Source organism: Budorcas taxicolor, chromosome 11 (genome assembly GCF_023091745.1).
Source record: "Budorcas taxicolor isolate Tak-1 chromosome 11, Takin1.1, whole genome shotgun sequence".
In the NCBI taxonomy this organism is placed as follows: domain Eukaryota; kingdom Metazoa; phylum Chordata; class Mammalia; order Artiodactyla; family Bovidae; genus Budorcas; species Budorcas taxicolor.
The window spans coordinates 52,027,669-52,053,452 of NC_068920.1; the positions used below are offsets into that span (position 1 = coordinate 52,027,669).

At 49.9% G+C, this 25,784-nt stretch overlaps 3 protein-coding genes across 6 annotated transcripts; 1 reads left to right on the plus strand and 2 right to left on the minus strand.

The window, feature by feature from the left end:
• Positions 1-67: 67 nt before the first annotated feature.
• B3GALT4 (beta-1,3-galactosyltransferase 4) lies at positions 68-1,718 on the minus strand. The gene is made up of 2 exons (XM_052648146.1): positions 1,662-1,718; positions 68-1,518 (listed from the first exon to the last, which is right to left on the minus strand). The coding sequence occupies exon 2, from the start codon at positions 1,493-1,495 to the stop codon at positions 359-361; it is 1,137 nt and encodes a 378-aa protein (XP_052504106.1). The 5' UTR covers positions 1,496-1,518; positions 1,662-1,718; the 3' UTR covers positions 68-358.
• An 814-nt stretch (positions 1,719-2,532) lies between these two features.
• RPS18 (ribosomal protein S18) lies at positions 2,533-8,082 on the minus strand. The gene is made up of 6 exons (XM_052648154.1): positions 8,043-8,082; positions 7,474-7,572; positions 3,142-3,228; positions 2,961-3,062; positions 2,757-2,848; positions 2,533-2,646 (listed from the first exon to the last, which is right to left on the minus strand). Exons 1-6 carry the CDS (start codon positions 8,043-8,045, stop codon positions 2,571-2,573), a joined length of 459 nt encoding a protein of 152 aa, XP_052504114.1. The 5' UTR covers positions 8,046-8,082; the 3' UTR covers positions 2,533-2,570.
• A 213-nt stretch (positions 8,083-8,295) lies between these two features.
• Positions 8,296-24,066, plus strand: VPS52 (VPS52 subunit of GARP complex). 4 transcript variants are annotated; one of them, XM_052648126.1, is made up of 20 exons: positions 8,297-8,538; positions 9,346-9,430; positions 9,583-9,635; positions 9,812-9,887; positions 10,081-10,148; positions 10,439-10,614; positions 11,207-11,357; positions 11,651-11,751; positions 11,825-11,957; positions 12,082-12,139; positions 12,500-12,633; positions 13,060-13,215; positions 13,668-13,786; positions 14,049-14,172; positions 14,447-14,542; positions 14,637-14,744; positions 14,968-15,033; positions 22,738-22,849; positions 23,039-23,157; positions 23,363-24,066. In XM_052648126.1, exons 1-20 carry the CDS (start codon positions 8,449-8,451, stop codon positions 23,507-23,509), a joined length of 2,172 nt encoding a protein of 723 aa, XP_052504086.1. In that variant the 5' UTR covers positions 8,297-8,448; the 3' UTR covers positions 23,510-24,066. The 4 variants fall into 4 exon arrangements, with proteins under 4 accessions (XP_052504089.1, XP_052504086.1, XP_052504087.1 ...); XM_052648127.1 differs by having other exon boundaries at positions 8,528-8,621; XM_052648129.1 differs by lacking the exons at positions 23,039-23,157; positions 23,363-24,066 and having other exon boundaries at positions 8,296-8,538; positions 14,637-14,733.
• Positions 24,067-25,784: the final 1,718 nt, after the last annotated feature.

Sequence of the window (25,784 nt, forward strand, 5' to 3'; positions counted from 1 at the left end):
CCCACCAGCAGGCTCTGGTAGCCTCTGGGTTTCCCAGGAGAGTCCTGGACCACACTGTACTCAAAGAGCAAAAGAGACAAGTTTATTGAGGGGCCTGTGCCCCTCCCCTGACGTGGCTGGAGAGAACAAGCCAGCGAGTGCGGTTCTTCCTGACGACCATCTCTGGGGCTGGCAGGCCAGGCAGCCCCCTAGGTCCCTCCTGTGTCCCTCAGTCTTCAGTGACAGCCCGAGCACCTGTGTGGAGCAGCTTGCTCAGCTGCAGCCAACCAGCGCTCCTGCGTTGAGCCTGGGAGAAAAGGTGGCGGGGTGCTGGCTGGACCCTCCATTGCACACCCCTCTCCTGGGCCCCCAGGCCCTCTCAGCTGTGAAGCCAGGCTATTAACCGGCATCGGAGGATGCCCAGGACCCCCTGGAGCCAGGAGCAGAAGGGTACAGTTCTTTCCCCATCAGAGCCACCTACTAGCTTCCAGGCTTCCTGCATCTCCCAGGGGTCCAACTTATGGGATGTCAGCAGGAATTTCCCATAGCAGCACCGATCCAGGGGGTAGTGGGTGGCACCAGCCAGCTTGACAGAGTGGGTTGGGGCAAGGCCTCCTCGGCGGGCACTTAACCCCACAAAGACATCCTCCAGGGGCAGAGGGGGCGCCCGGCTGGCCACCTTCAAGATGAGCTGCACAGCAGAAGCTGATAGCACATAGCCCGTGCCTGAGGCATAGGGGGGGAAGGGACCCCAGGAGGGAGGCCACTGCTCCTCCGATACCTGGTGCTTGCCTCCCGGTGACCGAGAGGGGTGCACCCGCCAATGCACGCGACCCAAGTACAAGAGAGGCACTGGCTGGCTCCCCAAAGTGGGGCTTCCGTCCCACTTCGCATCTCCAGCCTCTGCCTTTCTCGGGGGCCCCACGCCCGTCTCCCATTGCTCCCAGCGGCCTCCCCGCCTGACCAGCTCCGACACCAGTTCGGGGACGTTGACGAACACATCATCGTCGGTCTTGAGGATGTACCGGGCCGTGGGGCAGTGTCTGTCGGCCCAGCTCAGCCCGCTGAGGGTCTTGAGGGTGAGGTTGCGGTAGGAGTCCTGGAAGGCCGCCTGCATGATGTCCCCGTGGGCCGCCGACTCCCACACCAGGTCGCTCCCGCGCGACCCCCAGCCGGGCTCTCCCAGCAGGAAAACAGTCTGCACCCTGAGCCCGCGGGCCTCGCGCAGGCGGCCCCAGGAGGCCCGGATGGCATTTCTTTGGTTCAGGTTGTCCGGGGCGGTGCACACCAGGATCAGCAGGAAGGGAGGGGGTCCGGGCGCACTGCACGCCGCCTCATTGGGGATCAGGAGGCGGGGCAGGGCCAGGGGCGGCCCGGGCGAGGCCGGGCCGGGGAGCAAGGAGGCCAGGGAGAGGCTCAGCAGCTCCTCCCCAAGGCCGGAGGGCCCAAAGAGGGTCCAGACGAGCAGGAGCAGCAGGGCGGCCAGGAGCAGGCGCCGGGAGAAGCCGGGGCGCATGGTGCGGCGCGGCCAGAGGGCACCTGGGGGGAGAGACCGGGCGCGGTTAGAGGACGCGGAGCAGGGCTCTCAGTCAACGGCCTGCATTAGGCCACGCCCGGGAAGGGGCGGCGGCCGGTGCCTGCGCCCCAAGCTGCCCTCGCGGCGGGGCCCGCGGGGACGTTACCTGGTCGGCGCGGCCGCCGAGGCCCGGCTCCATGGCCGGCCGTCTCCGCTGGCCGCCCCTCCCTGCCGGAAGGCGGGGCGTGCGCGGCCCCCGCCGGAAGCTCCGCGGCTGCGCGCTCGGCGGAACACACACCGGAGAGAGCCGGGGAGGCGCCAGGGAGTCTTGGCCCCAAACGGGAAGCAGGGTTGGATCCGCGGACCTCGGCCACAGCTGCTGGACGCTGTGCGGCCGGCGCCTCCCCCCACCCACCCCCGCGCGCCGGGGCTCAACGTTTCCGGGTCACCACCACCAGCGTCTCCAGGCTTCGGATACTCACCTAACCGGCCGCTGGCTCGGCTCAGCTACCTGCGCAAGCCCCAACACCCCGCCAGCCAGCAAGGGGGAGCCGGGCCTCGGGAAGTCTGAGGGCCGCCCCCTCGAGGGTGAATATGCGGCTCCTCCCTCTAGCCACCTGGAGAGGGGCACCAACAGGTAAAAGGTTGCTTCTGGTAATGGGGCGTGGCAACAGCACAGCTTTAATCAAGACCAAGAGTGTTGGGAGTTCCCTCGAATATACCTGTCAACGCAGGGGACACAGATCCCACCCCAGGTCCCGGAATGCCGCATGCCCCAGGGCAGCTGAGCCCAGGGGCCACCACTATGGCGCCTGCACACTACCATGGCGCGGAGCGTGTGCTCTGCAAGGAGCAGCCACGCTCACAACTAGAAAGAGGCCGAGCGCAGCAAACAGAACAGAGAGACCAAGACAAGTTCTGGGCAGCTGAGGGGGGACATCAAGCAAGTTTGAAAAATGACCAACAGGGCCCAGTATGAAAGCATATTCCCTATTAGAGTTTCCAGAAAAACGCAAAGAACCACAAGAAGGAAGCCGTAACTGTATAAACTATTTATTCACACAGCACCCACACATTATTTCTTCTTGGACACACCCACAGTGCGACCACGGCGGCCTGTGGTCTTGGTGTGCTGGCCTCGAACACGGAGTCTGCAGCGAGAAAAGACAAAGGTTACTCACCACATCAAGCAAAGATCTGGGAAAAGATGGCATGAGAGTCCCTTGGGAGTCTAAGGACAGACAAACGGGCCCCTACTCACCCCCAGAAGTGGCGCAGCCCCCTGTGGGCCCGAATCTTCTTCAGGCGCTCCAGGTCTTCGCGGAGTTTGTTGTCTAGACCGTTGGCCAGGACCTGCACAGACCGGAGACAGTGAGGGATGGCTGTTCTCCACCCTGGTCTCCTAGGGCTAGTCCCAACCGGAGAGCCTGCTTTTCTCTCAGCTCTCCCCTCTCCACACACACACCTGGCTGTATTTTCCATCCTTCACGTCCTTCTGTCTGTTTAAGAACCAGTCTGGGATCTTGTATTGGCGTGGATTCTGCATAATGGTGATCACACGTTCCACCTGGCAGGCAGGACGAGGGTCAGGTTCAGACAGCCCCATCTCCAGGCAGGCCCACCTCCAGCCCCCTCCCTGTCCTCACCTCGTCCTCAGTGAGCTCTCCTGCCCTCTTGGTGAGGTCGATGTCCGCTTTCCTCAACACCACATGAGCGTATCTTCGTCCCACACCCTGAGGAGAGGTTTTAGAGTTGTGTGAGTCTGACCTCTTGGGTTTCCTCTATAGACCCATGATTCAAAAAGCACACAAAAGTAGGGTCCAAAATAACTCATACTCTTCCAGATACAAAGCCTAATCATTAAAGGGAAAAAAAAGTTTTAATACCCCCTGAAAGCTGCAGCACCCAAGAGTGGCACCTTCTCATTTCTACACTGTGGAGAGGAAATTGATGCCTCTCAGTCAATGGAGCATCAAGGCAACAAGATCAAGTTTCTCTGAATTAACGGTTAAGGGATAGATAGCATTGTTAGTTGCTCGTGATGTCAAAGGGCAACAAGCCACGATCCTTTGGGCAGGTCACTGCATCCCTATGATCAAAATAAACACTGAAACCAGTGGCATTCTAACACTACCAACACCAGCAAGGTGCTCCTTGTGACCTGAACTCACGAGCCAAACAGATTTGGAAAGTGAAAGACTGTGCTGGGCTGAATAGTGTTCCACCAAATTTCTGTTCATTTGGAACGTCAAAACATGGCTTTGGTTAGAAATAGTTAAATCCAACGACTGGTATTCTTATAAAAGGAGAAGACACAGACAGGCAAAAAGGCCATGTGATAAGGTGAAACACTAGAATGATGCAGCTGCCAAGACAAGGAAACCAAGGATGTTTGGCATACAGAACTGAGAGAGTTAAACCAAGAGATTCTCTTGTTTTAAGTTAACAAATCTGTGTCACAAAGGTCCCAGGAAATTGGATTTCCTCTCTATAAGAAAGTGACCTGGAGGTCAAATTACTAAGTTGATTGAGAAGAGACTAAGATCTAAGTGTCTCTCTTGCCCAGTAGTGTCCAACTCTTTGCAACTCTGTGGGCGGTAGCACACCAGGCCTCCCTGCCCCCCACCACCTCCCAGAATTTGCCCAACTTCATGTTCATTGCATCAGTGATGCTGTCCAGCCATCTCACGTCTGATGCCCTCTTCTGTCCTCAATCTTTCCCAGCATCAGATTACCAAAATACTGGAGCTTCAACATCAGTCCTTCCAGTGAATATTCAGGGTTGACCTCCTGACTGGTTTGATCTCCCTGCTGTCCAAGGGATTTTCAGGAGTCCCTTGGATGCATCAATATTTTCTCCCTCCTACTTTTTAGTGTTTAGAACTTTTGATAAACAGCTTTTTAAAAAAGTTGCTGTCAAGCTTTTTGAAAGCCCTGTCCAGTCATTGTGACTAGCTCCAACCATGTTTCCAAACAATGCAGATGACCAGTTAACATCCTGCTTTAGAGGAAGGGCAGTCCAACCTTAAGGAGTATTCATAGCAGAAGTGTACAAATGAAAAGAAGGGATCATGGCATAAAAAAATCTTGCAGATGTGTTACCTTAGTAAATACCGTTTTCTGCTTATGTCACCTTCGATACCTCAAAGTTACTTCCCCAATTAACTTTGCTCTTTTAATTTTTTGAGGAATCCCTCCTCCTTCTCAGCCACCACCCCCAGCACTCCCTTCCAACTTCTAAGTATTACTTAACCCCACATTCCAAATCATTAACAAAAGACCAGGTACCTCTAAGCTTTGGCTGTCTCACCAGAGAAGAGCCAGCAAAAGATGAAACACAGCAAAACCCCAAGTAACTGTATCTCTAGAATAATCTTTCCCAGTGATAAGCAGGGCATGAGGTTCCCTAATAGATTCTTATCAAAATACTCATTAAGTACTGGAAACTGCTTTCAAAATCTGTTTTAAGGTTAAGATATATACTTCAGGTAACAAATGGGAAACTAGTTAATTTCAAAGAAGCAGAGAGAAAGGGTTTAATAGAAGCATCCTATCAACCACACTCATCTTTTTTTTTTTTTTACTTTTTTTTACTATCTGACCTAAGCATTCTAGCAATCTTTAAAAACAGAAGCAACCTCAGAGATACAGCAGGTTCAGTTCCAGACCACACCCAACAACACTGAAATAAAAGAGTCCTCTTGCCTGGAAAATCCCACGGACGGAGGAGCCTGGAAGGCTGCAGTCCATGGAGTCGCTGAGGGTCGGAGACAACTGAGGGACTTGACTTTCACTTTTCACTTTCATGCACTGGAGAAGGAAATGGCAACCCACTCCAGTGTTCTTGCCTGGAGAATCCCAGGGACGGGGGAGCCTGTTGGGCTGCCGTCTATAGGGTCGCACAGAGTCGGACACGACTGAAGTGACTTAGCAGCACATGGTATTTTGGTTTCCCAGCACATGTAGTTACATAATCTATTCAGTGAGCAACAGCCTCTTAAGAAAATCTATACACACCTTAATCAAGACACTTTATTACTATGAAGTACTAACCATCATCTGAACTTTAAGCAAGTCTAAATCTTTTTGCAGTAGTAACAAAGGTCACTGATCACAGATAAGTTTAACAAATACACCACTAAAAACTTTTAAAGTATTTCATCAAAATGTGACAGACACACCATGTGAGCAAATGTTGGAGAACTGTCTTAAGAGCTGCTACAAAAGAACAGTATCTGCAAAGTCCCATAAAATGTGAGCCTGAACTGTATTTTTCACTGCCTTATTAGTCTCACAGAAAAAGACGAAAAGATGAAACGTACTATTTTAAGAATGAAAGCTGTGCTCCTTGAACTACAGAATGAAAAAGTCAATGTGACAAATCTCACCAAGAAAAACTGATATTGATTTGCTGTTTTAAACAATCTATAAAATACTTATCATAGTGTCTTCTGGGGTTCTAAGAAAGGCCTATCCTTGGCTCCAAGGTAAACATACTGGCAAAAAACATTCAGTCATTTCCACAATTTTATCTTTTTTTTTTTTATATGTGGCAATTTGTCTTTCAGAAAATATTTACATAACACTTATTTATCAGTAGGTTATCTTAATTTCTTTAACCTTCTGTTTAGTTTTCAAAGTAACCCTACTCCTTTCTTGCAGATAGTATCTGATTCTTACAACTACAAATATTGATAACCTCAGATGAGCTTTTAAAGGTGAATTAAAATAATTAAAACATTTCCTGACTTATTATAATAATGTTATGAAAATGGAGGGCTTTAAGAGTGTATGTTTTAATTTTATATAATCTTTAGTTTAATAAAGAGTACAAAATAAAAGTTCAAATGTACAATAATATATATTTTTAAAACTATACATTGCATATTGTGTGGCTATAACATCTCACTGACATTTATTGAAAATTATGCACAAGGCATATATAATAATTTACTTACTATAAATTAACTGAACTGTTTAATCTATCTATGTGTTAGGTACCATTTCAATAACGAGAAAATACAGCCATGGGAAAAAAATCAGTGTATTGCAAGAGGTGAAACAATTTTCAAAGCATGCTGCTGCTAAGTCTCTTCAGTTGTGTCTGATTCTGTCCGACCCCATAAACGGCAGCCCACCAGGCTCCCCCGTCCCTGGGATTCTACAAGCAAGACACTGGAGTGGGTTGGCATTTCCTTCTCCAATGCATGAAAGTGAAAACTGAAGTGAAGTTGCTCAGTAGTGTCTGACTCTTAGCGACCCCATGGACTGCAGCCCACCAGGCTCCTCCGTCCATGGGATTTTCCAGGCCAAGAGTACTGGAGTGGGGTGCCATTGCCTTCTCCACACAATTTTATCTTTTTAAAGGATAACATCACCATCTGGAAGGCTGGGAGTTCATTAGGTTAAGGGAGATAGCCAAGCTTGCATTCACTGACATAACAACTATAGGCTTCTTTATACTTGTAATCTCTTGGCATTTCTACTTATCCTTCAAATGGTACAATTATGTAACTTCCCCATTCCCTAGGTGAAATCTCTTGTTGGTTTGACCTGAGAGGACTCTGGCTTTTCTCACTTACCTTTTGGGACAAATGGGGCAAGCGGTTAAGTGGACTAATTGCTCTCTTAATCCTTCTTTTTTTTTTTTACCTAGCAGACAAGGTCATCTGGTTGGAACTCCCCTCACCCTGCCTCACTTTCAGCTCAGGTGTTGACAACTCAAGTTTCATCTATAGTCTCTAGTCCTCACCCTGCGTGTCTTAGTCGCTCAGTCATGTCTGATTCTGTACGACCCCATGGACTGTCGCCCCACCAGGCTCCTCTGTCCATTGGAATTCTCTAGGCAAGAATTCTGGAGGAGATTCTCCAGGGGATCTTCCCAACCCCAAGGATCAAACCCTGGTCTCCCATATTGCAGACAGATTCGTTCACCGTCTGAGCCACCAAGGAAGCCATCAGTCCTTACCCTACTTTACCTTAATTGCAGTGATGGCAAAGGCAATTTTCCGCCGCCCATCGATGTTGGTGTTGAGTACTCGCAAGATGTGCTGGAACTTCTCAGGAATTACTAGAGACTGATAAGAGATTGAGGGAAAAATCAGACACAGTGAACTACTATCAAATCGTAACCTCAAACACGAACGCTAAGCTTGTCACACAGGAAGCAAGGAACCCCCGTCAGGTCTTCACGACACAACAAACTCCTGAGTCCTGCAGACAGCAGGAACATCAAGTGTTCAGCCCTCGGAAAAAGCAACCTCGGGGAAGAAGCGTGTCTCCTACCCTTGCCCCAAGTACGCTCTGAGTGCCGGGGACACAGGTCCCCACACACGCCCAAACCGTTCTAGTGCCCGGGGAGGGACTTCCTCTGGCCCTAGTCCCCAGAACTGGATGTCTTTAGTTGTCCTTTTCCAGAAGCGGTATCCGAGGCTCCACCCAGAAAGTTGCGGGCCCCCTAGACAGGACATTTTCAACCCTCTGACAGCAAGACCTTCCCTGCCCCGGTCCCGATGTCGCTAGATCCCCGCAAGGATTGCACTCTTACCATGGCGGCGGCCCCAGCGGCGGCGTGTAGGCCTCCAGGGGAAGAGGAAACGGAAGTGACGTAGCAGCCTTATATTGCTACCAGGCGGAACGGGCGGAGCTATCTGAGCAAGGAGCTTCCGGAAACTATGCAAGACTCTGAATCGGGCGGCACGACTTCCGGTCCGGGTTTTCTTTACTGTTCGTAAAGGTTTTGTGTGTGCGAGCAACAAAGGTTCCGGATTGAGATTGTGCTTAAGAATTCCACTTATTTTCACTTGGGTGAAGCGGTTACAGCCGAAAGAGGAAGACTGGAGGCAAACAAATATCTGGGAGCGATTTCGCGCCGTGCAAGACACGCTAGGACCTGTAGTTCCCTTCCGGGGAACAGATTCGCCTGACAGCTGCCGGAAGTGAGGCTGCGCGGAATGGCCGCCGCTGCGACCATGGCGGCAGCTGCTCGCGAGCTGGTGTTGCGGGCCGGGGCCTCAGATATCGAGGAGGAGGAGGGCCCGCTGGTGAGAAGCAGGGCTGTTTCTCCATCAGAGTCTTGTCCAGTCGCCTCACGTCAGGAAGGCCTGGGCTGGGTGTAGGCACAAGGGTGGGTACTCGCAGCTGCCGATGATGCTACCCAGCTTGGCTCTCCATACGCCTCCGTGGGATCCGACCTGAACCTGAGTATGGCCGAGACTCTGGCTCTGGGGCCACAATTTCAGTTAACTTCCAGATGTTTGGGCAGAAGAGAGAAGCAGTATAAAAGTCTGGGAACATGGCTTCTGCTTGGGCTTTAACTCAAGTTCTGCCGCGTATACTCTGTGTCTTCGGGCAAGTTTAACTTGCCTCTCCATGCCCTTATTTCCACACCTATAAGGTGAAAAAAGTAAGGCCTGCTATATATGTTGTGGGTTAGGATTGGGTGAATGAATATATGTAAGATGGCACCTGGCAGGTAGGTAAACACTATGTATTAGCTGGTAGTTTTAAAGAGGTTGGAGCGCCCCAGAGGGATGGTGATAGAACATTTAAGGTAGCAGCAGTCTAGAGATCCTAAATTCACCTGCAAGTTCTGCTCTGCCCTCTGCATCTCCTAATTTTTCTCATTTGGTTCCCTTCACCCTTCATGGTTTGCCTGTCTCCTGGTCCTGTTCCTATCGATCAGCCCCAGTTAGTTGACTGAGACAATATGGAACTTTTGACATTTTGTGAACTCAGAATGCACCTGTGATTCCCCAGTGAAAGTCCCTCTGCTCTGCTTGAAGTATTGGTGACTGTTCCATTCTATTTCGTTCTGCTTCTCCCTTTCCCATTAACCTGTTCCTCTCCAGGGGAGTGGTCCAGGTCTTCAGGAACCATTGCAGATGGGAGAGTTGGACATCACCTCTGATGAATTCATCCTGGATGAAGTGGATGGTAAGTGATGGCAAGCGGTGGGGGGTATGCGATCCTGTAACCTGAGAGGCTGGGCTCTGCAAGTACTAAGGCAGGGACTGGTGTGCGGATGTTCAGTGTAGAGACAGATCTGTAGAACTAGCTGAATCCTTATGATGAACTTCTATTTGCAGTTCACATTCAGGCGAATCTGGAGGATGAGTTAGTAAAGGAAGCTCTTAAAACGGTGAGGCTTTCCACTATACTAATCTGCCCCTCCCTGAACCCTCCCCTTAAAGGAAAGAAGAAAGTCTTTTGTGCTCCTACTATCACCCTGGTCTTTTTCTCTAGTCCTTCATTGACTCTGTTGCAGTGTCCCTTCACTGACTTCCTCCTGACCCTCTCACGTTTCTGTTCTCCCAGGGTGTGGATCTTCGTCACTATTCAAAGCAGGTTGAGCTGGAGCTACAGCAGATTGAGCAGAAATCCATTCGGGATTGTATCCTCCAGCAGAGGAGAGGGGTGCTGTTATTAAAACGGGCATTTTGTGGGGGTATGGTGCTGACAGCCCAGCTGGGGCCGCCGTCTTCTCTCTGAGGTTTCTGTCACCTCAGGGAGAAATTAGAGAGGTCCTGCGGAGGTCTGAGAATCTCCATGTCCACAGTGAGGCCCCTTGACTTGTTGTGAGTCAGATATCCAAGAGAGTGAGAACATAGCATCTCTGCACAATCAGATCACAGCCTGCGATGCTGTCCTTGAGGTTAGTAACCATGCCCTGGGACCCCTCATATCCCTGAGTGCAGATCATGGTCTTTAGCATGATTCTTTAGGCCATCTTCCTCAGGCAGGGACAGTTAGAGTCACTTTCAGGATGATCTCAGCAGCCATTTTAGTTGTTGCTGCCATGACTAACGTTGTTATTTGCCTTTGTTGTACCTCTTTCCTTATCACCCACTATTCTCATAGTTGGATAGATACTAGAGACTTTACCTAGAAACTTGTCCCCTACCAATCCTATGGCTATTCAGCAGCACTTCTGCCTTCTCCCAGCGCATGGAGCAGATGTTGGGAGCTTTTCAGAGTGATCTCAGCTCCATCAGCTCTGAGATCCGGACACTGCAGGAACAGTCTGGAGCCATGAACATCCGACTGCGGAACCGCCAGGCTGTCCGGGGGAAACTCGGGGAGCTTGTTGATGGTCTCGTGGTGCCCTCTGCTCTGGTCACGTGAGTCACTAGTTTGAAGGGTCCTAATGTCACAGCTAACTCATTGGAAAAGATCCTGCTGCTGGGAAAGATTGAAGGCAGAAGACAGAGGTTGAGATGGTTGGATGGTATCACAGATTCAATGGATATGAACTTGGGCAAACTCCAGGAGATAGTGAGGGACCAGGAGACCTGGCGTGGTGCAGTCCATGGGGCTGCAAAGAGTTGGACACGACTGAGTGATTGAATAACAAAGGACAACATCATAGAAAGTAGATGGGCTGGTGTTACCTACCCACTTAACCACGTGGGTCTCCTGGCTTCAGGTTATCACACACTTTCCAGAAAACGATGAGTAGTTGACAGCTCTTTTTTACCCTGACTCAGGCTGTAAGGAGTAGGAATCGTCTGGGGTTGGGCATCGAGAAGGGGTTTAAGGTTGATGTGGGTGATGGAGGTGTGTGTGTCCAGGCACAGAAGACTTTGTGCACGTGTTCTGACCCTGTGATGCAGTGGACAAAGAGAGAGGAGACAGAAGCCGGATGCCAGGGTTACGGGTCTCAAGGTGTCTGGGTCTCTCTCCTCACCCGTCCCGCCCCTCCCTGCTCCCCAGGGCAATTTTGGAGGCACCAGTCACAGAGCCCCGGTTCTTGGAGCAGCTACAGGAGCTGGATGCTAAGGCAGCTGCGGTCCGAGAACAGGAGGCTAGAGGCACAGCGGCCTGTGCAGATGTCCGGGGCGTGCTCGACCGCCTCCGAGTCAAGGTGGGAAGTGGGGGTGGACACCCTAGAAACCACTCGAACCAACCTCCCTTAGACCTCTACCCTGGATTGCCCTGGCAAAGCTCACTGTAGCCCACTCCCAAGAACTTCTCCTTGCCTTTATGTGGCAGGGCTCATCCTCACATCTCTGGGTTTCTCTGAAAGTCTTAACAGATATCAAAGAGGTGTTCTGTACTCTTGCTCGTCCAATATCAACTTTCGTTCCTTCCTTCAGTGCTTCCCAGGCAGTGAGAAGGCTACAGCTTCATGCCCTGTGTTTGGTCCCCCACATCTAGGCCGTGACGAAGATCCGAGAGTTCATCCTGCAGAAGATTTATTCCTTCAGAAAGCCAATGACCAACTATCAGATCCCACAGACAGCCCTGCTGAAATACAGGTCGTCACCCAGATAAAGGGCGGGTGTCCCTGGGGGGCTGGCTGGGAGACTGACTGGTTCCTGGCTCCTCCAGGTTCTTCTACCAGTTCCTGCTGGGCAACGAACGCGCCACCGCGAAGGAAATCAGGGACGAGTATGTGGAGACGCTGAGCAAGATATACCTGTCTTACTACCGCTCCTACCTGGGGCGGCTCATGAAGGTGCAGGTAAGCCCGTGGAAGGAGAGGTGCTCTGGGCGCCTGAGCTGGGAGGAGGGACTGTATAAATAGACGTCTTTTGTTGTTGTACATTGGGAAGCAATGTTCCAGTTCTCTATGCTCTCTTCTCCAGTATGAGGAAGTTGCTGAGAAGGATGACTTAATGGGCGTGGAAGATACAGCCAAGAAAGATATCCTGGAGCTGAGGGGTGCTCATGCTGGGCCTGGAGAGGGAAGGGCTTCTGGCTCCAGCCTCCAAGGCCCTGCTGCTTAACTTTTTCTGTGGGACCAAAACTTTGCAAATGAAATCAAGGCAGGAACCTCCCTCCCCAGAAAAATGCACAGATCATCCTTACACTGAGTTTTGCGTATGATGTCAGGGAGCGTAGAGGCTCTCTGGAGCCCATTCACAGATGTCAGGTGAAGTGGGGCCCCAAGACTGGGGAGGAGGGACCCCGAGGCCGTGTCTGGCTGCTGGGGCCCCTGGAGGTCCTGGGTCTTTGATCTTCCATCACAGTTGTGATCTGTTTCCCTTGACTCTGGCCCTTCACGATTCTTCTCAAAGCCATCCCTCCGCAGCAGGAACACCATCTTCACCCTGGGGACCCGGGGCTCTGTCATCTCTCCCGCTGAGCTGGAAGCCCCCATCCTCGTGCCCCACACTGCCCAGCGAGGAGAACAGAGGGTAGGAGGGAGAGCCAGCCTCAGCCTTGGGGTGGGGCTCTGAGCACAGAGCTCAGGGCAGAGCTTCCCGGCTGCAGGCCCCGGGGGAGTCCCCATCTCCAGTTGCCCCTGCACTCTGCAATGAGAGGAGGGTTGGACCATTGACTCGGGGTGTTACAGAGGGTGATAGGTCATTAGGCGGGTGTGGCGGTAGATGCGGGAGCAGCAACAGCAGGTGGGGGTGGGCTCTTCGTGTATCCCTCCTCCCCACCCCGCCCCTGCCCTTCAGTACCTGTTCAGGAAGCCCTTTCGCAGCCTGAATGAGGGTTAGATGGGGAGGGTCTTCTGAGCTACTGGTACCCAGCTGAGCTGATGTTCCAGCCATGTCCATAGAGAGCTAGGACTGGGGTCCACCCGTCTGTGTCTCTTCCTGCCTCTCCCATCCTAGTATCCTTTCGAGGCCCTCTTCCGCAGCCAGCACTACGCCCTCCTGGACAATTCCTGCCGTGAATACCTCTTCATCTGTGAGTTCTTCGTGGTGTCCGGCCAGGCTGCCCACGACCTGTTCCACGCTGTCATGGGCCGCACTCTCAGCATGACCCAGGTGAGCTCTCTGGCTCCCGGGCTCCTCATCAGCACTGCAGTGAGGTCACAGCCCTGGGGCACTGAAGGCAGGATCCCCTCGTTTTAGAACACATGAACCTTATTCTCACTGTGTGCCTCCCCACAAGACCATCAAAGCTTGGGGGTCCCTGAGGACCCCCTCTTCATTCACACCCAGGCAATAGCACCCGAACACTTAGAGGCTCCTAGACCTTGGTTCCCAGCCCTGAATTCTGCTGTGATGGGCTTGTGATGATAGATTAGGTGAGCAAGGCCGCGGGACCACGTGGGTGGCTGGTGGACAGGAAAGGAGGAGCATTTTCCATTTAGATCTCTCCCTGTACCCCCAAGTGTCACGTCCCCAAAGAGCACTGCATCTGTCCATGGTCACTGGGAGTGACAAAGGAAGAGACACTTCTAACCCTCTGCCTGGTTCTAAATCCTCAACCACAGAAACACCTGGAGTCTTACCTCGTTGACTGTTACGATGCCATTGCTGTTTTCCTCTGCATCCACATTGTCCTCCGGTTCCGCAACATCACAGCCAAGAGGGACGTTCCTGCCCTGGACAGGTCGCTGAGTTGTGGTCCTTGATGCCCCACTGTTCTTGAAGTCTTGGTCTTGCACAAGCCTGCCCGGACCCGTGGGCTCCCCCGACGTGAACTGTTGACCCTGGTCCCATTTGTCTGCTTGGAGGCAGTATTGCTGCTTCCAGACTCACCTCTCACACCCACTCCTGCCTCCACTGGTGGTCACCCCTCGATTAGGTTTCAGCCTCCCCCACCCCACCCGTGACATTCCTTGCCAGATCTCTGATTCTGATCAAGCCCACAGGTACTGGGAACAGGTGCTTGCCTTGCTGTGGCCACGGTTTGAACTGATCCTGGAGATGAACGTCCAGAGTGTCCGCAGCACTGACCCTCAGCGCCTCGGAGGGCTGGACACGCGGCCTCACTATGTGAGCCTGGGCAGGGGTGGCGGGGGCTGCTGAAAGGCAGGGCTGGAAGCCCCACTGTGCAGTCACTCAGCCTTGGAGCTGTGTCTCTGGGCCTGGCTGGACATGTAGCCGTGCTGTGTGGGGGCACCCTGGGAGTGTGGGCTGGGCACTGTGGCGGGAGGGCCTGGAGGTGGGGATCGCCCAGAGGCTGGTTGGTCAGCTTCGAGGGAGTCGGGGGTTTTGTGGGTTGAGCCGGGGGTTGCCGTGAGTTTTCATCCCACCTTCTTACTCCCAGATCACACGCCGATACGCAGAATTCTCCTCAGCTCTTGTCAGCATCAATCAGACGATTCCCAACGAACGGACCATGCAGCTGCTGGGCCAGCTCCAGGTGCGGGGCGCGGGAGGGGTGCCCTGCCCCCGGGGCTGAAGTCGGGGAAGCCTTGCCTGCCCCTGTCACTCCCTCCTTTCGCTCTTTTTTTCAGGTGGAGGTGGAGAATTTTGTCCTCCGGGTGGCAGCTGAGTTCTCCTCAAGGAAGGAGCAGCTTGTGTTTCTGATCAACAACTACGACATGATGCTGGGTGTGCTGATGGTACCAGAGGCCCCTTCCCCCGGCGCCCTCCCCCGAGACCCCGGGTGCCCGCTCTGCCCCCTTTCCTCCACGAGTGCAGAGATCATGTTGGCCTTGTCAAGCGTTTTCTTCTTGGGGTCTGACGTGGTGTCCGGCTCCGTACGGTGAATGTGGAAGGACGGGGATATGCCGACGTGAAGGGCGGCTTCTCCCCAGACTTGAGATTTCCCTCTGTCTTCCTCAGGAGCGGGCGGCGGACGACAGCAAAGAGGTTGAAAGTTTCCAGCAGCTGCTCAACGCGCGGACACAGGTAGGGGTGTGGGGCGAGGGCAGCACAGTCCTGTGCTGTTTTGCTGGTGACTTTGGCGGCACTGGCTCTCTGTCGCGGCGCTCGGGCTTCTCTTGCTGCCGCACACGGGCCCTAGAGCACGGGGCTCAGTGCTTGCGGCTCGAGGGCTTAGTTGCCCCATCGCATGTAGAGCCTTAGTTCCCCAGCCAGGGGTTGAACCCACATCCCCTGCATTGGAAGGCGGATTCTTAACCACTAGACCACCAGGGAAGTCACATGTATGCTGTTTAGTTCAGTGTGTGTGTGTGTGTGTGCGTGTGTGTGCGTGCGCGCGAGCACGCCTGCTTGCAGAGGCAATGGACTCCAGGTACGCAGAATTGGAATTGTGATACAACTCTTGATTCACAACATGCTGTCATTATTGGTCTGTTTTATTTATTTATTTTTTTTAATGATAGAGACATCCACAAAGCTACCACACACCTTGGCAATAACTAACATCAAAGTGTGAATTCTTCCTCAGCCCCTCTCTCTGTCCCTCACATAGAGGCGCTTATTGACCTAAATGTTGTGTTTGTAATGCCCTGGCTATAGGGAATTCCCTGGCAGTCCCGTAGCTGGGATTCTTGGCTTCTACTTCAGGGGACATGGGAAACTAAGATCCTGCATGCTGTGCAGCACACAACCAAAAAGGAAAGAAAAAAAGATTGTATGCCAAAACAGTAACTATCCGTTTTGGTTTTGGGTGCCGTAGTAACAGGGTCGCAGGATTATTTCACGCATAATTTTCCTAGTATTGTCCTGTTATGACATGAGGCTGTAGCTCATTCTTTTTAAAGTCAGTTAGTTTAGTTACTTACATTAATTTTTGGCTGTGTTGGTCTTCGTTGCTGTGCGCGGGCTTTTTCTAGTTGTGGCAAACGGGGCTTCTCTCTGGTTGTGGAGCACGGGCTCCAGGGTGAGTGTGCTCAGTAGTTACAGCTCTCCGGCTTAGTCGCCCTGTGATACGTGGGATCTTCCGGAACCAGGGATCTACCATTTATTTAGGAGTAGTTACTAAGAAGAATACTTGAAATTACTAGAAATAATGACCTCATTTTTTTTTCCTAATTGTTTGAACTTTATTCTTTTAGAATTTGTCCTTTAAATTGTTAAATACTATCTTTTAAAGGCAAATTTACTTGTTTGAACTGGTATATGAAGTGCTATTGATTTTTGTATATGCATTATATAGCCAGCCACTTCCTAAATTATTTCTAAGAATACTTCTGGAGACGTGTGTTCCTATGTAGGCATTCATCATCTCTGAATTGTGACAGTTTCAGTTCTTCTATTTTATTCCTATGTCTTCATTCTCTTACTACACGGGCTAGTACCTTGTTTAAAGTTGAATGGTTGAACAGAAAGGTGATAGTGAGAACCCTTACCTTTTCTTAATTTTTAAAATATATTTATTTATTTATTTGGCTGTGCCGTGTCTTAGTTGTGGCATGTGGGGTCTATTTCTTTGACCAGGGATGAATCCCAGGCCCCCTGCCTTAGCCACTGGACCACCACAGAAGCCCCTTCCTAACTTTAAAACAAATGCTTTCATCATTTCCCCTTTAAGAGTACTGTTATTGTAGGTGTGTGTGTTTTTTTTTTTAACAGATATCCTTTATCAGGTAAAGAAAATCTCTTTCAATCCCTAGCATTCCAGGAGTTACTGTTGTTTTTAAATCATGAGTGGGTATTGAATTTTTAATCAGGGATGTGTGCTTTTTCTGCAGTTGTTGAGGTAATCATATATTTAATTTTAAAAAATTAGGACTTTGGGATTAATGGATAACGGAGCTATATATAAAATAGATAAAGAACAAGGATCTACTGTACAGTACAGAGAAATAGATTTAATATCTCATAATAACCTATAAAGGGTAAGAATCTGTAAAAGAATACATATATATGTATACATGTATATTCATTCAATATATGTGTACTCACAACATTGTAAATCAACTATACTTCAATTTTTTAAAAAAATCTATCGTGGTATATTACATTTGTAGATTTTAGAATGTTAAGCCATTCTGGATTTGGTCTGATTCATGTAGTTTTTGCTTCTCTGTGCAGAAATGAGATAGGCCTATGCCATTCTTTTCTTGTCCTGCCCTCATGTGGTTTTGGTGACAAAGTCATACTGGATTTGTAGAGGCAGGTGGGAAGGAAGGATTTTCTCATTCTTTTTATTCTTAAAGATTTTGAGATTGAAATGATCTCTTCCTTTAAAGTATCTTAGAACTTGCCAGCACAAACATCTAGGAAGATTTAAAACTATGAAATTCCCTCTAAATACTGTTTTTATTGAGTTCTGTGGGTTTGAAAATGTAGCATTTTTCTTACTCAGTTCAAAGAACTTTGATATTTCAATTATTCTTTAATCTGTGAGGTTTTTTAGAAGTGATTTAAAATTTCCAAAAGTCTTTTTGTTGTTAATGTTTAACAGTTGCATTGTGAATGGAAAATGTGGCTTTTTGGTATTGAAAATCTGAAATGTGAAATGTTTTTAGATTTGCTTTGGCCTAGGACATGATCACAGAGAAGGCAGTGGCACCCCACTCCAGTACTCTTACCTGGAAAATCCCATGGACAGAGGAGCCTGGTGGGCTGCAGTCCATGCGGTCTCTAGGAGTCGGACAGGACTGAGCGACTTCACTTTGACTTTTCGCTCTCATGCATTGGAGAAGGAAACGGCAACCCACTCCAGTGTTCTTGCCTGGAGAATCCCAGGGACAGGGGAGCCTGTTGGGCTGCCGTCTATGGGGTCGCACTGACTCGACTTAGCAGCAGCAGGACATGATCAACTTTTGAAAATGATCCGTATGTATTTGAGAAGATTGTGTGTTCTTTGATTGTCAGGTGTGGAAGTCAAGCTTTTTAGATGTTATTTACATCACCTGTATCTTTACTGATTTTTTCTGGTCAGTAGTTGAGAGAGAGGTTCTGAAATTCATGTTTATCACTTTTTCACTGCAGTTTTGTCAGATCTTATTTCATATAGTTTCAGCTTATTTCATTAAATTCTCAAAAGCTTAGAATCATATGGTCTTACTTGTGACTTGACGCATTTGTCACTGTATCATGACCCATTTTAGCCTTAATAGTTTTCTCTTAAAGCCTATTATATTTTATATTAGCATAGCTCTTCCAGCTTTATTTTAATGTTTGCTTCTTAATTTATTTCCACTTTTTAAAAATTTTCCACTTTTTTACTTTACTTTCTTTTTACTTTCCTTTTCATATTTTCACATTTTAAGTCTTTTAAAAATAAAAGTAGCTGGAATTTTAAAAATCTAATTGAATTATCTCTGCCTTTTAATTTGTCTTTGTGTTCACTTATGTTTATTGTGATTAATGTGACATTTCTACTTTTTTCATCCATCTTTAGTTTCCTCTTTGTCTTCTGTCTTTTTTCCTTCTTGCCTTTGTTTTTTTCCCATCTCTAATTGTTTGGATTTTGTACTCCGTTCTTCTGGAATTTGTCCTTTAAATTTTGCCTCATATATTTAGCTTAACATCTAAACTTAATATTTAACTCCTGTCTCAAGTAATACATGGACTTTTAAACATTTTAAATATTTTAATGCTTCAGTCACCCCTCCCCTTCTGTTTTCCCTGCTAATTATTGACTAGTGTTTTTTTCTGTCCTACTTTTGTTTTTTAAATGCCTTTATGTTATTTACTTTACTTTTCTCTTGGCTGAACCACGCGGCTTGTGGGATCTTAGTTTCCCCACCAGGGATTGAACGCACATCCTCTGCAGTGAAAGCACAGAGTCCTAACCACTGGATAGCCAGGGAAGTCCCTATATTCCTTTTAAATGTGAAATATTGTCTGTATTCCCTGTGCTGTATCGTATCTTCTTGTAGCTTATTTATTTTGTACATAATAGTTTGTACCTCTTCGTCCCCTATCCCTGTCTTGCCCCTTCTCCCACAGCCAGTATTTTTTAAACATTGCTTCCCTCCTATCTTTCTTTCCTGGGATCTGGTCAGTTATGGGTTAAAATGTCCTGTTCTGTTTTCTCTGTTTCATAAAATAAATGTTTAGTTCGATGAGAAAGGAACAGGTTGTCCTCAGCTGCACAGTTAGGTGACCAGAGGGAATGTCAGCTCCGCCTCCAGAATCGCGATTCTCTCGACCCTCTGACCCCAGAGATGTGCTCAGTGAGGACTCTGCTGAGAGCCCTGAGGCCCTGTGGGATCTGCCAGGGTGGGGACGGTCCCTGTGCTTCAGGTGGGCTGCTGCTCAGTACTGTGTGGGAGAGATTATGAGCCGAAGCCCAGCGTGCTCTTCCTCTGGTCCCTCCTCTGCGGTCAGAACACTCTCTCCTGGCGGTCCAGAAGTTAGGACTCTGTGCTTCCACTGCAGAGGCCACAGGTTCGATCCCTGGTGGGAAAACAGATCCCACAAGCTGGGCTGCAAGGTCAAAACAAACAAAAACCCACTCTCTTTGGCTGGATAGAGAGCTTAAAGAAAGTCCATCCAAGTCTAGACCACTGCTGTCCCATAGAAATAAAGTACATGCCTCAAATTTTCTAGTGTCTAAATTTTATAGACAAAAAAGAAACAGGTGAAACACATTTAATGTTTTACTGAAAACACTGTGTCCAAGATACTACCATTTCAACATTATTTATCCACAAATAAATGAGTAATGATTCATCTGAAAAGTTTTCCTATGTGAAGTCTCTTAGTCTAGTGTGTATCTTCACAGCACATTTCAGTTGCAACTAGCCTTGTTTCAAGTGATCAGTTGTTACATGTGATTCATGGAGACTGTGTTAGGACAGGTCATCTCTGTTAGTTGAACTTAGCTCTGCATCCACCCCTTTTGCCCCCCACTGTTAAGAGTGTTGTGGGTTTATTGCGTTTAGGCAACTGTAATAGGTTGAATTTGTTACTTGATCTCTGTCTCAAATCACATCACAAATAAAGATTCCGTAATTATGGAAAGGTGTGTTCTTGGGAATGTCTTCCTCATCTTGGGTTAGTTATCTCACAGCCTCCAGTGGATATAAGTGGATGTTTTGTGGGAAGAATGGAAAAGATTTTATTTTTATTTATTGATATATCTGGAGAAGGAAATGGCAACCCACTCCAGTATTCTTGCCTGGAAAATTCCACGGTGGGTTGCAGTCCACAGGGTCTCAAAGAGTTGGCCACGACTAAGCAATGAGCACATTATTGATATATAGTTGATTTCCAATGTTGTGTTAATTTCTGCTGTACAGCAAAGTGACTCAGTTATACACATGTGTACATTCTTTTTAATATTCCTCTCCATTATGGTTTGTCCCCGGGTACTGGCTGGAACCCCCGTGCTCTGCGGTAGGACCTTCCAGCCTATATAATAGTTTGCGTCTCCTAACCCCAGACTCCTAACCCATCCCTCCTCCAGCTCCCTCCCCCTCGGCAACCACAAGTGTGTACTCTATGTCTGTGAGTCTGTTCCTGGTTTGTAGATAGAATCATTTGTGCCATATTTTAGATTCCACAAAAGAGTTTATTTTTAAATATAAGTAGTTTATTTTTAAGTGAAATAAAAGTTCTGCTTTCACCTTACCAGATCTTGCTATTTGGGTTGGGTTTTTCTTTTCTTTCCTCTTCTTCTTCTTTTTTTTTCTACTTTAATTCCACCCTTCCATTAAAAAAAAAAAAAAGGTCTTTATTTGGCCGCGTCAGGTCTTAGTTGCTTCGCCCAGGCTCTTCTGTTGCTGCGCACAGACTCTCGTTGTGGCGCATGGGCTTTGGAGTGAGAGGGCTCAGTTGCTGCTTCCTCCGCAGCATGTGGATCTTAGTTCCCTGGCCAGGGCTCGAACCTGTGTCCCCTGCATTGCAAGGTGGATTCCTAGCCCTGGGACCACCAGGGAAGTCCCTCCCTTGCACTGTGTTTTATTTGTTTGTTTGCCTTTTCATTTTAACTTTGTGTTTTGGGAAATCTCAAATGTACGTGCTATGTAGAGGATAGCATGGTGAGCCCCCAGGCGCCATCACAGATCTTCAGCCAATGACAGGACAATTGTTTCATCTGTATCAAAACCCGTTGTTCATCCTCCCATCTGTCCCCCAACCCTCAGTGATTTTGAATTAAATTCTGTACACCACTATCACTTCATCTGTGTCAGGATATGTTTTTTAAACCACAATACTTTATCACACTTTTAAAAAAAGATAGGACTTGGGGCTTTCACTTGAGGTGGCCTGGAAAAAAAAAAGTAGCTAGTATTCAGGTATCCCCACTTATAAACAGTGGTTCAAGTCAGGATCCATATACAGTCCATACGTGCCTCTCTCTCTTTTTTTTGTTTATTTGGCTGTGCCGGGTCTTAGTTGCGGCATGTGGGATCTAGGTCCCTGACCAGGGATCAAACCTGGGCCCCCTGCATTAGACCTGTGGAGTCTTAACCGCTGGACCACCAGGGAAGTCCCCGTATGTCTCTTTTTAATGTCTAGATTTCCCTTCTATCTCCTCCCTATCTCCTCCATGCAATTTATTTGTGGAAGAAATTGAGTCATTTGTCATGTAGAATGACGTACAGTCTGGATTTTGCTGACTGCCTTGCATAGCATGCCTAAGCTGTTCCTCTTTTCCCATAAATGTGTGATTCAATGGAAATGCTTGATCAGATTCCAGTTAGATTTTTTTTACAAGGCTGTTTGAGAGGTAGTGGTGTGTACTTCTCTCAGGGTACTTAATGTCTTCTTGGCTTTCTTTTTGCCAGTGGCCGTCAGTGATCACCACCCAGACCATTAGATTTCTAAATCTCTCAATGTCTCAAAAATTTCCATCTCCTTATCTGTGCTGCATTTTGAGTCATTTCTTCAATTATAAATTCCGGTTTGCTCAGTCATTTTTCCAGGTACATCCAATCTGCTGTTTAGCCAGCTGACATTTTTAAAATTAAAAAAAAATGTTTTTTTCTAAATCATTTCTTTAAAATCCCATTTTGTTTCAAGTCTGTTTCTGATCTTGGTAATAGGTCACGTTTGTGTCTGTGTCTTTAACTTCTTTGAACATTTCATACAGAGTGTACAACTGCTCTGTATGTGACAGTTTTAACACTGGCAGTCTTCGGAGGTCTAAGTCCACTGCTTACTGTCTGTTCTGACTCATCGTAGCTTGCTTGCATCTGTGACTGGGTATCTTTGGGCTCCTTTCTTGGTCTCATTTAGGGCTAGTCATCAGGGCCTAAATGGGGATCAGGGAGATTTCAGAAAGACTTGCCTCTGCTTTTGTAATAGCTGAAAGATGCCATCCACCTGGGTCTACACTGGCACCTCTGAGAGGCTCTCATGAGACCAAGCTCAGCATCTCCACTCAAGGCCTGCATCAGCTCAGCTTCCTGATAGCAGAGCTGCCGTGACCACTTACTTTTCTGTAGCCCAGCCTCTCCCAGGCGCTCAGGACCCACTTCTCTGGTTCTGGCCCTCTGCTCCCAGCTCATTTTTTTTAAATTTAACTAAACAAAGGTTTTGTGGTTTATTTATTTTATTTATTTTGAGAAGGGAGGAGATGTCCCCTACCTCTTGTGAGACCAACAGTGTCTTAAAGTATATGACTTTTCTAGAGGTTCGCTCTTGTTATGGGAGTGTTCTAAGGACCGAGTTGGTCATGATGCCAGAATTGAGAAAAATCTGCCCATCCCAGGAAACTCAACTCTGTATGTGTGTGTGTTCCTACAGGAATTCATTGAAGAGTTGCTGTCTCCCCCCTTTGGGGGCCTGGTGGCATTTGTAAAGGAAGCTGAAGCTTTGATTGAGCGAGGACAAGCAGAACGACTTCGAGGGGAAGAAGGTGTGAGGATGGGGTGGATGTGGTGGGGTGAGGGGAAAGGTGAAGGGAAAAGAAAAATTTAGGGATGCAGATTACATGGGGAGGGCGAACATCAGAAAGGGGGTTGCAGGGTGAGGACGGCTGTACCTTGGGGAGGACCTAGCGGGATCAGACATCACTTAGCCGTGATCTTTCTCCTCCTCCTCTCAGCCCGGGTTACTCAGCTGATCCGTGGCTTCGGCAGTTCCTGGAAATCATCGGTGGAGTCTCTGAGTCAGGATGTGATGCGGAGCTTCACCAACTTCAGAAATGGAACCAGCATCATCCAGGTAACCTGCCACTCCCGGTCCCCACTCCCACCCCGCCCCATCACTGGTTTGCCCTCCTCTTTTCCCGGGGCTCGGAATCATACAGGTGACCCTTGATCTTCAACTACCAGCTGTGCCCAAAGTTCTGGCCGAGCCCTAAGCTGACGGCTATCATCATCCTTAGAATCACCCTGCATCTCATCCCTCCGTGACTTTCTTTGAGCAGGGAGCTCTGACCCAGCTGATCCAGCTCTATCATCGCTTCCACCGGGTGCTGTCTCAGCCGCAGCTGCGAGCCCTCCCTGCCCGGGCTGAGCTCATCAACATCCATCACCTCATGGTGGAACTCAAGAAGCACAAGCCCAACTTCTGATGCACCGGGCCCTGGGGGCCACCAGCCCTCTCCATGGACTTCTGAGCCCCATCCTATCCCCCTTTTCACCTGGGGCTCCCTGCCAGTGCCCCCTTGCCTCCTAAGCTCTCACAGGCCTCACTCTGCCTTCATTCCTGGGACCGTGCTTCATCAGGATAAGCCGGATCCCCTTGGCTTTGGGCATCTCTCGTGTCTTCAAGTTTCCCAGGACCACTTGCTGCTGGGCTTCCAAACTATCCTTGGTTATCTTTCCAGTGTTGTCATTCCTCTCTTTCCTCCCACTGCCCCACCCCCAAGGCCTTTTTCTTCTCCCAGTAAAACCTTCTGGTTCACTCAGCTCTTGTCAGCATGGCATGAGGTGTGAAGCCTCGACTCTTGGAATTGGTGTGGCAAGGGAAGACTGTGTCATAATGGTTGGCTTTTTTTCCCTTCCACTCAGTGATTTATTTTCTGTAGCTTTTTGACCTAAGATCTCAGCAGCTTGAACACTAATCAGTCGCCTCCTGGCTTCAGAGTTACATCAAGGTCAGTCTGCAGAAAACAATAAATACTTAATATGATACAACACTCTTTTCCCATTTCTTTTCTCCTCCTCCTGGGGCCTTCAAGTAGCCCGGTCTCTGCCCCAGGATCACCTTTGCTCTCTGCCTCCTGGTCCTGCATCCCTTTCTAGTGGGTGTCCAGAAACTCGGGGCCCATGGTTACCTCTAACCTGCAGCTCCTTCAGGCCAAAGTGGTTGCTTTGGTTTTAGGGCGGGAACTGTTTCAGGAGTAACCAGCCTGGTGGAGGAAGTGACCCTGGTGAAAACGGCAGATGCCGGCCGCCTCGGCTCCCGTAAGGCAGACACCGGCTCTCCTTGCCTCTGGCCTCCCCAGGTTGACGCTGGGATTGCCTTCTCTCCTTGAGGGTCAGCTCCCTAGCTCCTCCGGTGCGACCGTCACAGCCCTTGCTACGGGGCTGCAGTTCCCATTGCGCTGGGCCGTGAGCAGGCCAGGTCTGCCGTGTGGCCATCTCGTCCCTTCCTGTGTCTCGGCCCCTTCCTGCTGCTGCTGCCTTACGGTCCCGTTTGAACTCAGACTCTAGACCGAGGAGACATGGGGGTGCCTGGAAATGCGGAGGGGGAGGGCCAGTGCCGTCAGGGGACATGGTAACTCGGGGACGTCCCCCCACCCCAGACCTCGTTCCCCCGAGTGGCTGCTTGGGCCCTCTGGATGCTGGCCCAGCCCGCACACGGAGGCGGGGAGAATCGGTGCAAAGCGGTGCCCCGTCTGCTCCGCGCCGGGGCTGGGGCCGAGGCCCGCGCTTCGCGCCGTTAGGGCCAGAGAGCGGCCGCGCCAGCCGCCTCTGCTGCTCGCGCCTTATCCCGGCTCTGAGAGCGGCGCGCGGACCAGCGTCGGGACCCGCACCTCGGAGCTTCGGCCTCGGATGGTCTGAGGAGCCCGGGGGGATGGCGGGGGTGCAGGGAAGAGGCCTTAATGACCGCACCCCGCGTCCCCGCCACCCTCACCTCCTCTGGCATTCTCCCGGCTTTGCCCACCCTGACTCCCCCGCAGACCTTCCCTGAGGCCCGCCCTGCTCTGGGCGGTGGTGCTCCGACGGGGGTACCGCGAGCTGGCTCCTGGGCGCCCGCGGCCCGGGAACCTTCCGACCCCCACCTTCCTTTCCTGTTCCTCGCCCCCCACCACTCCACGGGGACCCAGGTGTCCTCACGCTGACCTGATTCCTGCCCCAGCTCGAGGAGGACGAGAAGGGCCCAGGCTTTGGGACTAGGGAGACGTAGGTTGCTTTGACAGAGCAGTTTCCCAAAGAAGGGGGTCGGGTGCGGGGGCGTCTCTGGATAGCCCGCGAGGGAGATTGCCGACACAGGTGTCTTCGTCGAAGGCCAGCTAAGGCGCCAGCGGGAGAAGGGCCGTGCATGCTGGTACCTCGGTTTTCGAAGTTCTGAATTTCCCTTGTGCTGTCCCTCTTCAAACCCAAACCCACACGCTGGACAGAGAAGCAGGTTTTTCGGCAGGCCTCCCCGAGGGGCACTGCTGGAATCTGAGGGGGCTTACATACTGGGGCCAGGAAGCATTACGGTTATATTGGAGCATACAGTTTCCGGGGACGTCGAACAGACCCCGGCATCTATAGCCGCCCTCTGAGCCAACCCGCGGTCTCATGAAGACCAAGAGCGGGAAAGGGAGCCGCGGTCCCCACGTGGACCTCCAGGGGGCAGCATCGACCGGGGACTGGAGCTCGCCGTCGGCGGTCGGCGGCCGCGTCTGCTCTGGA

Coding starts and splice junctions, on each gene's coding strand:
- B3GALT4 (XM_052648146.1), bottom strand. CDS start 1,495: ATGCGCCCCGGCTTCTCCCGGCGCCTGCTCCTGGCCGCCCTGCTGCTC.
- RPS18 (XM_052648154.1), bottom strand. Junction 3,229..7,473: donor TTGCCATCACTGCAATTAAG/GTAAAGTAGGGT, acceptor ACCTCTCCTCAG/GGTGTGGGACGAAGATACGC. Junction 2,849..2,960: donor AGGATGGAAAATACAGCCAG/GTGTGTGTGTGG, acceptor CGGTCTGTGCAG/GTCCTGGCCAACGGTCTAGA.
- VPS52 (XM_052648126.1), top strand. CDS start 8,449: ATGGCCGCCGCTGCGACCATGGCGGCAGCTGCTCGCGAGCTGGTGTTG. Junction 9,636..9,811: donor TAAAGGAAGCTCTTAAAACG/GTGAGGCTTTCC, acceptor CTGTTCTCCCAG/GGTGTGGATCTTCGTCACTA. Junction 14,745..14,967: donor TGATGCTGGGTGTGCTGATG/GTACCAGAGGCC, acceptor TGTCTTCCTCAG/GAGCGGGCGGCGGACGACAG.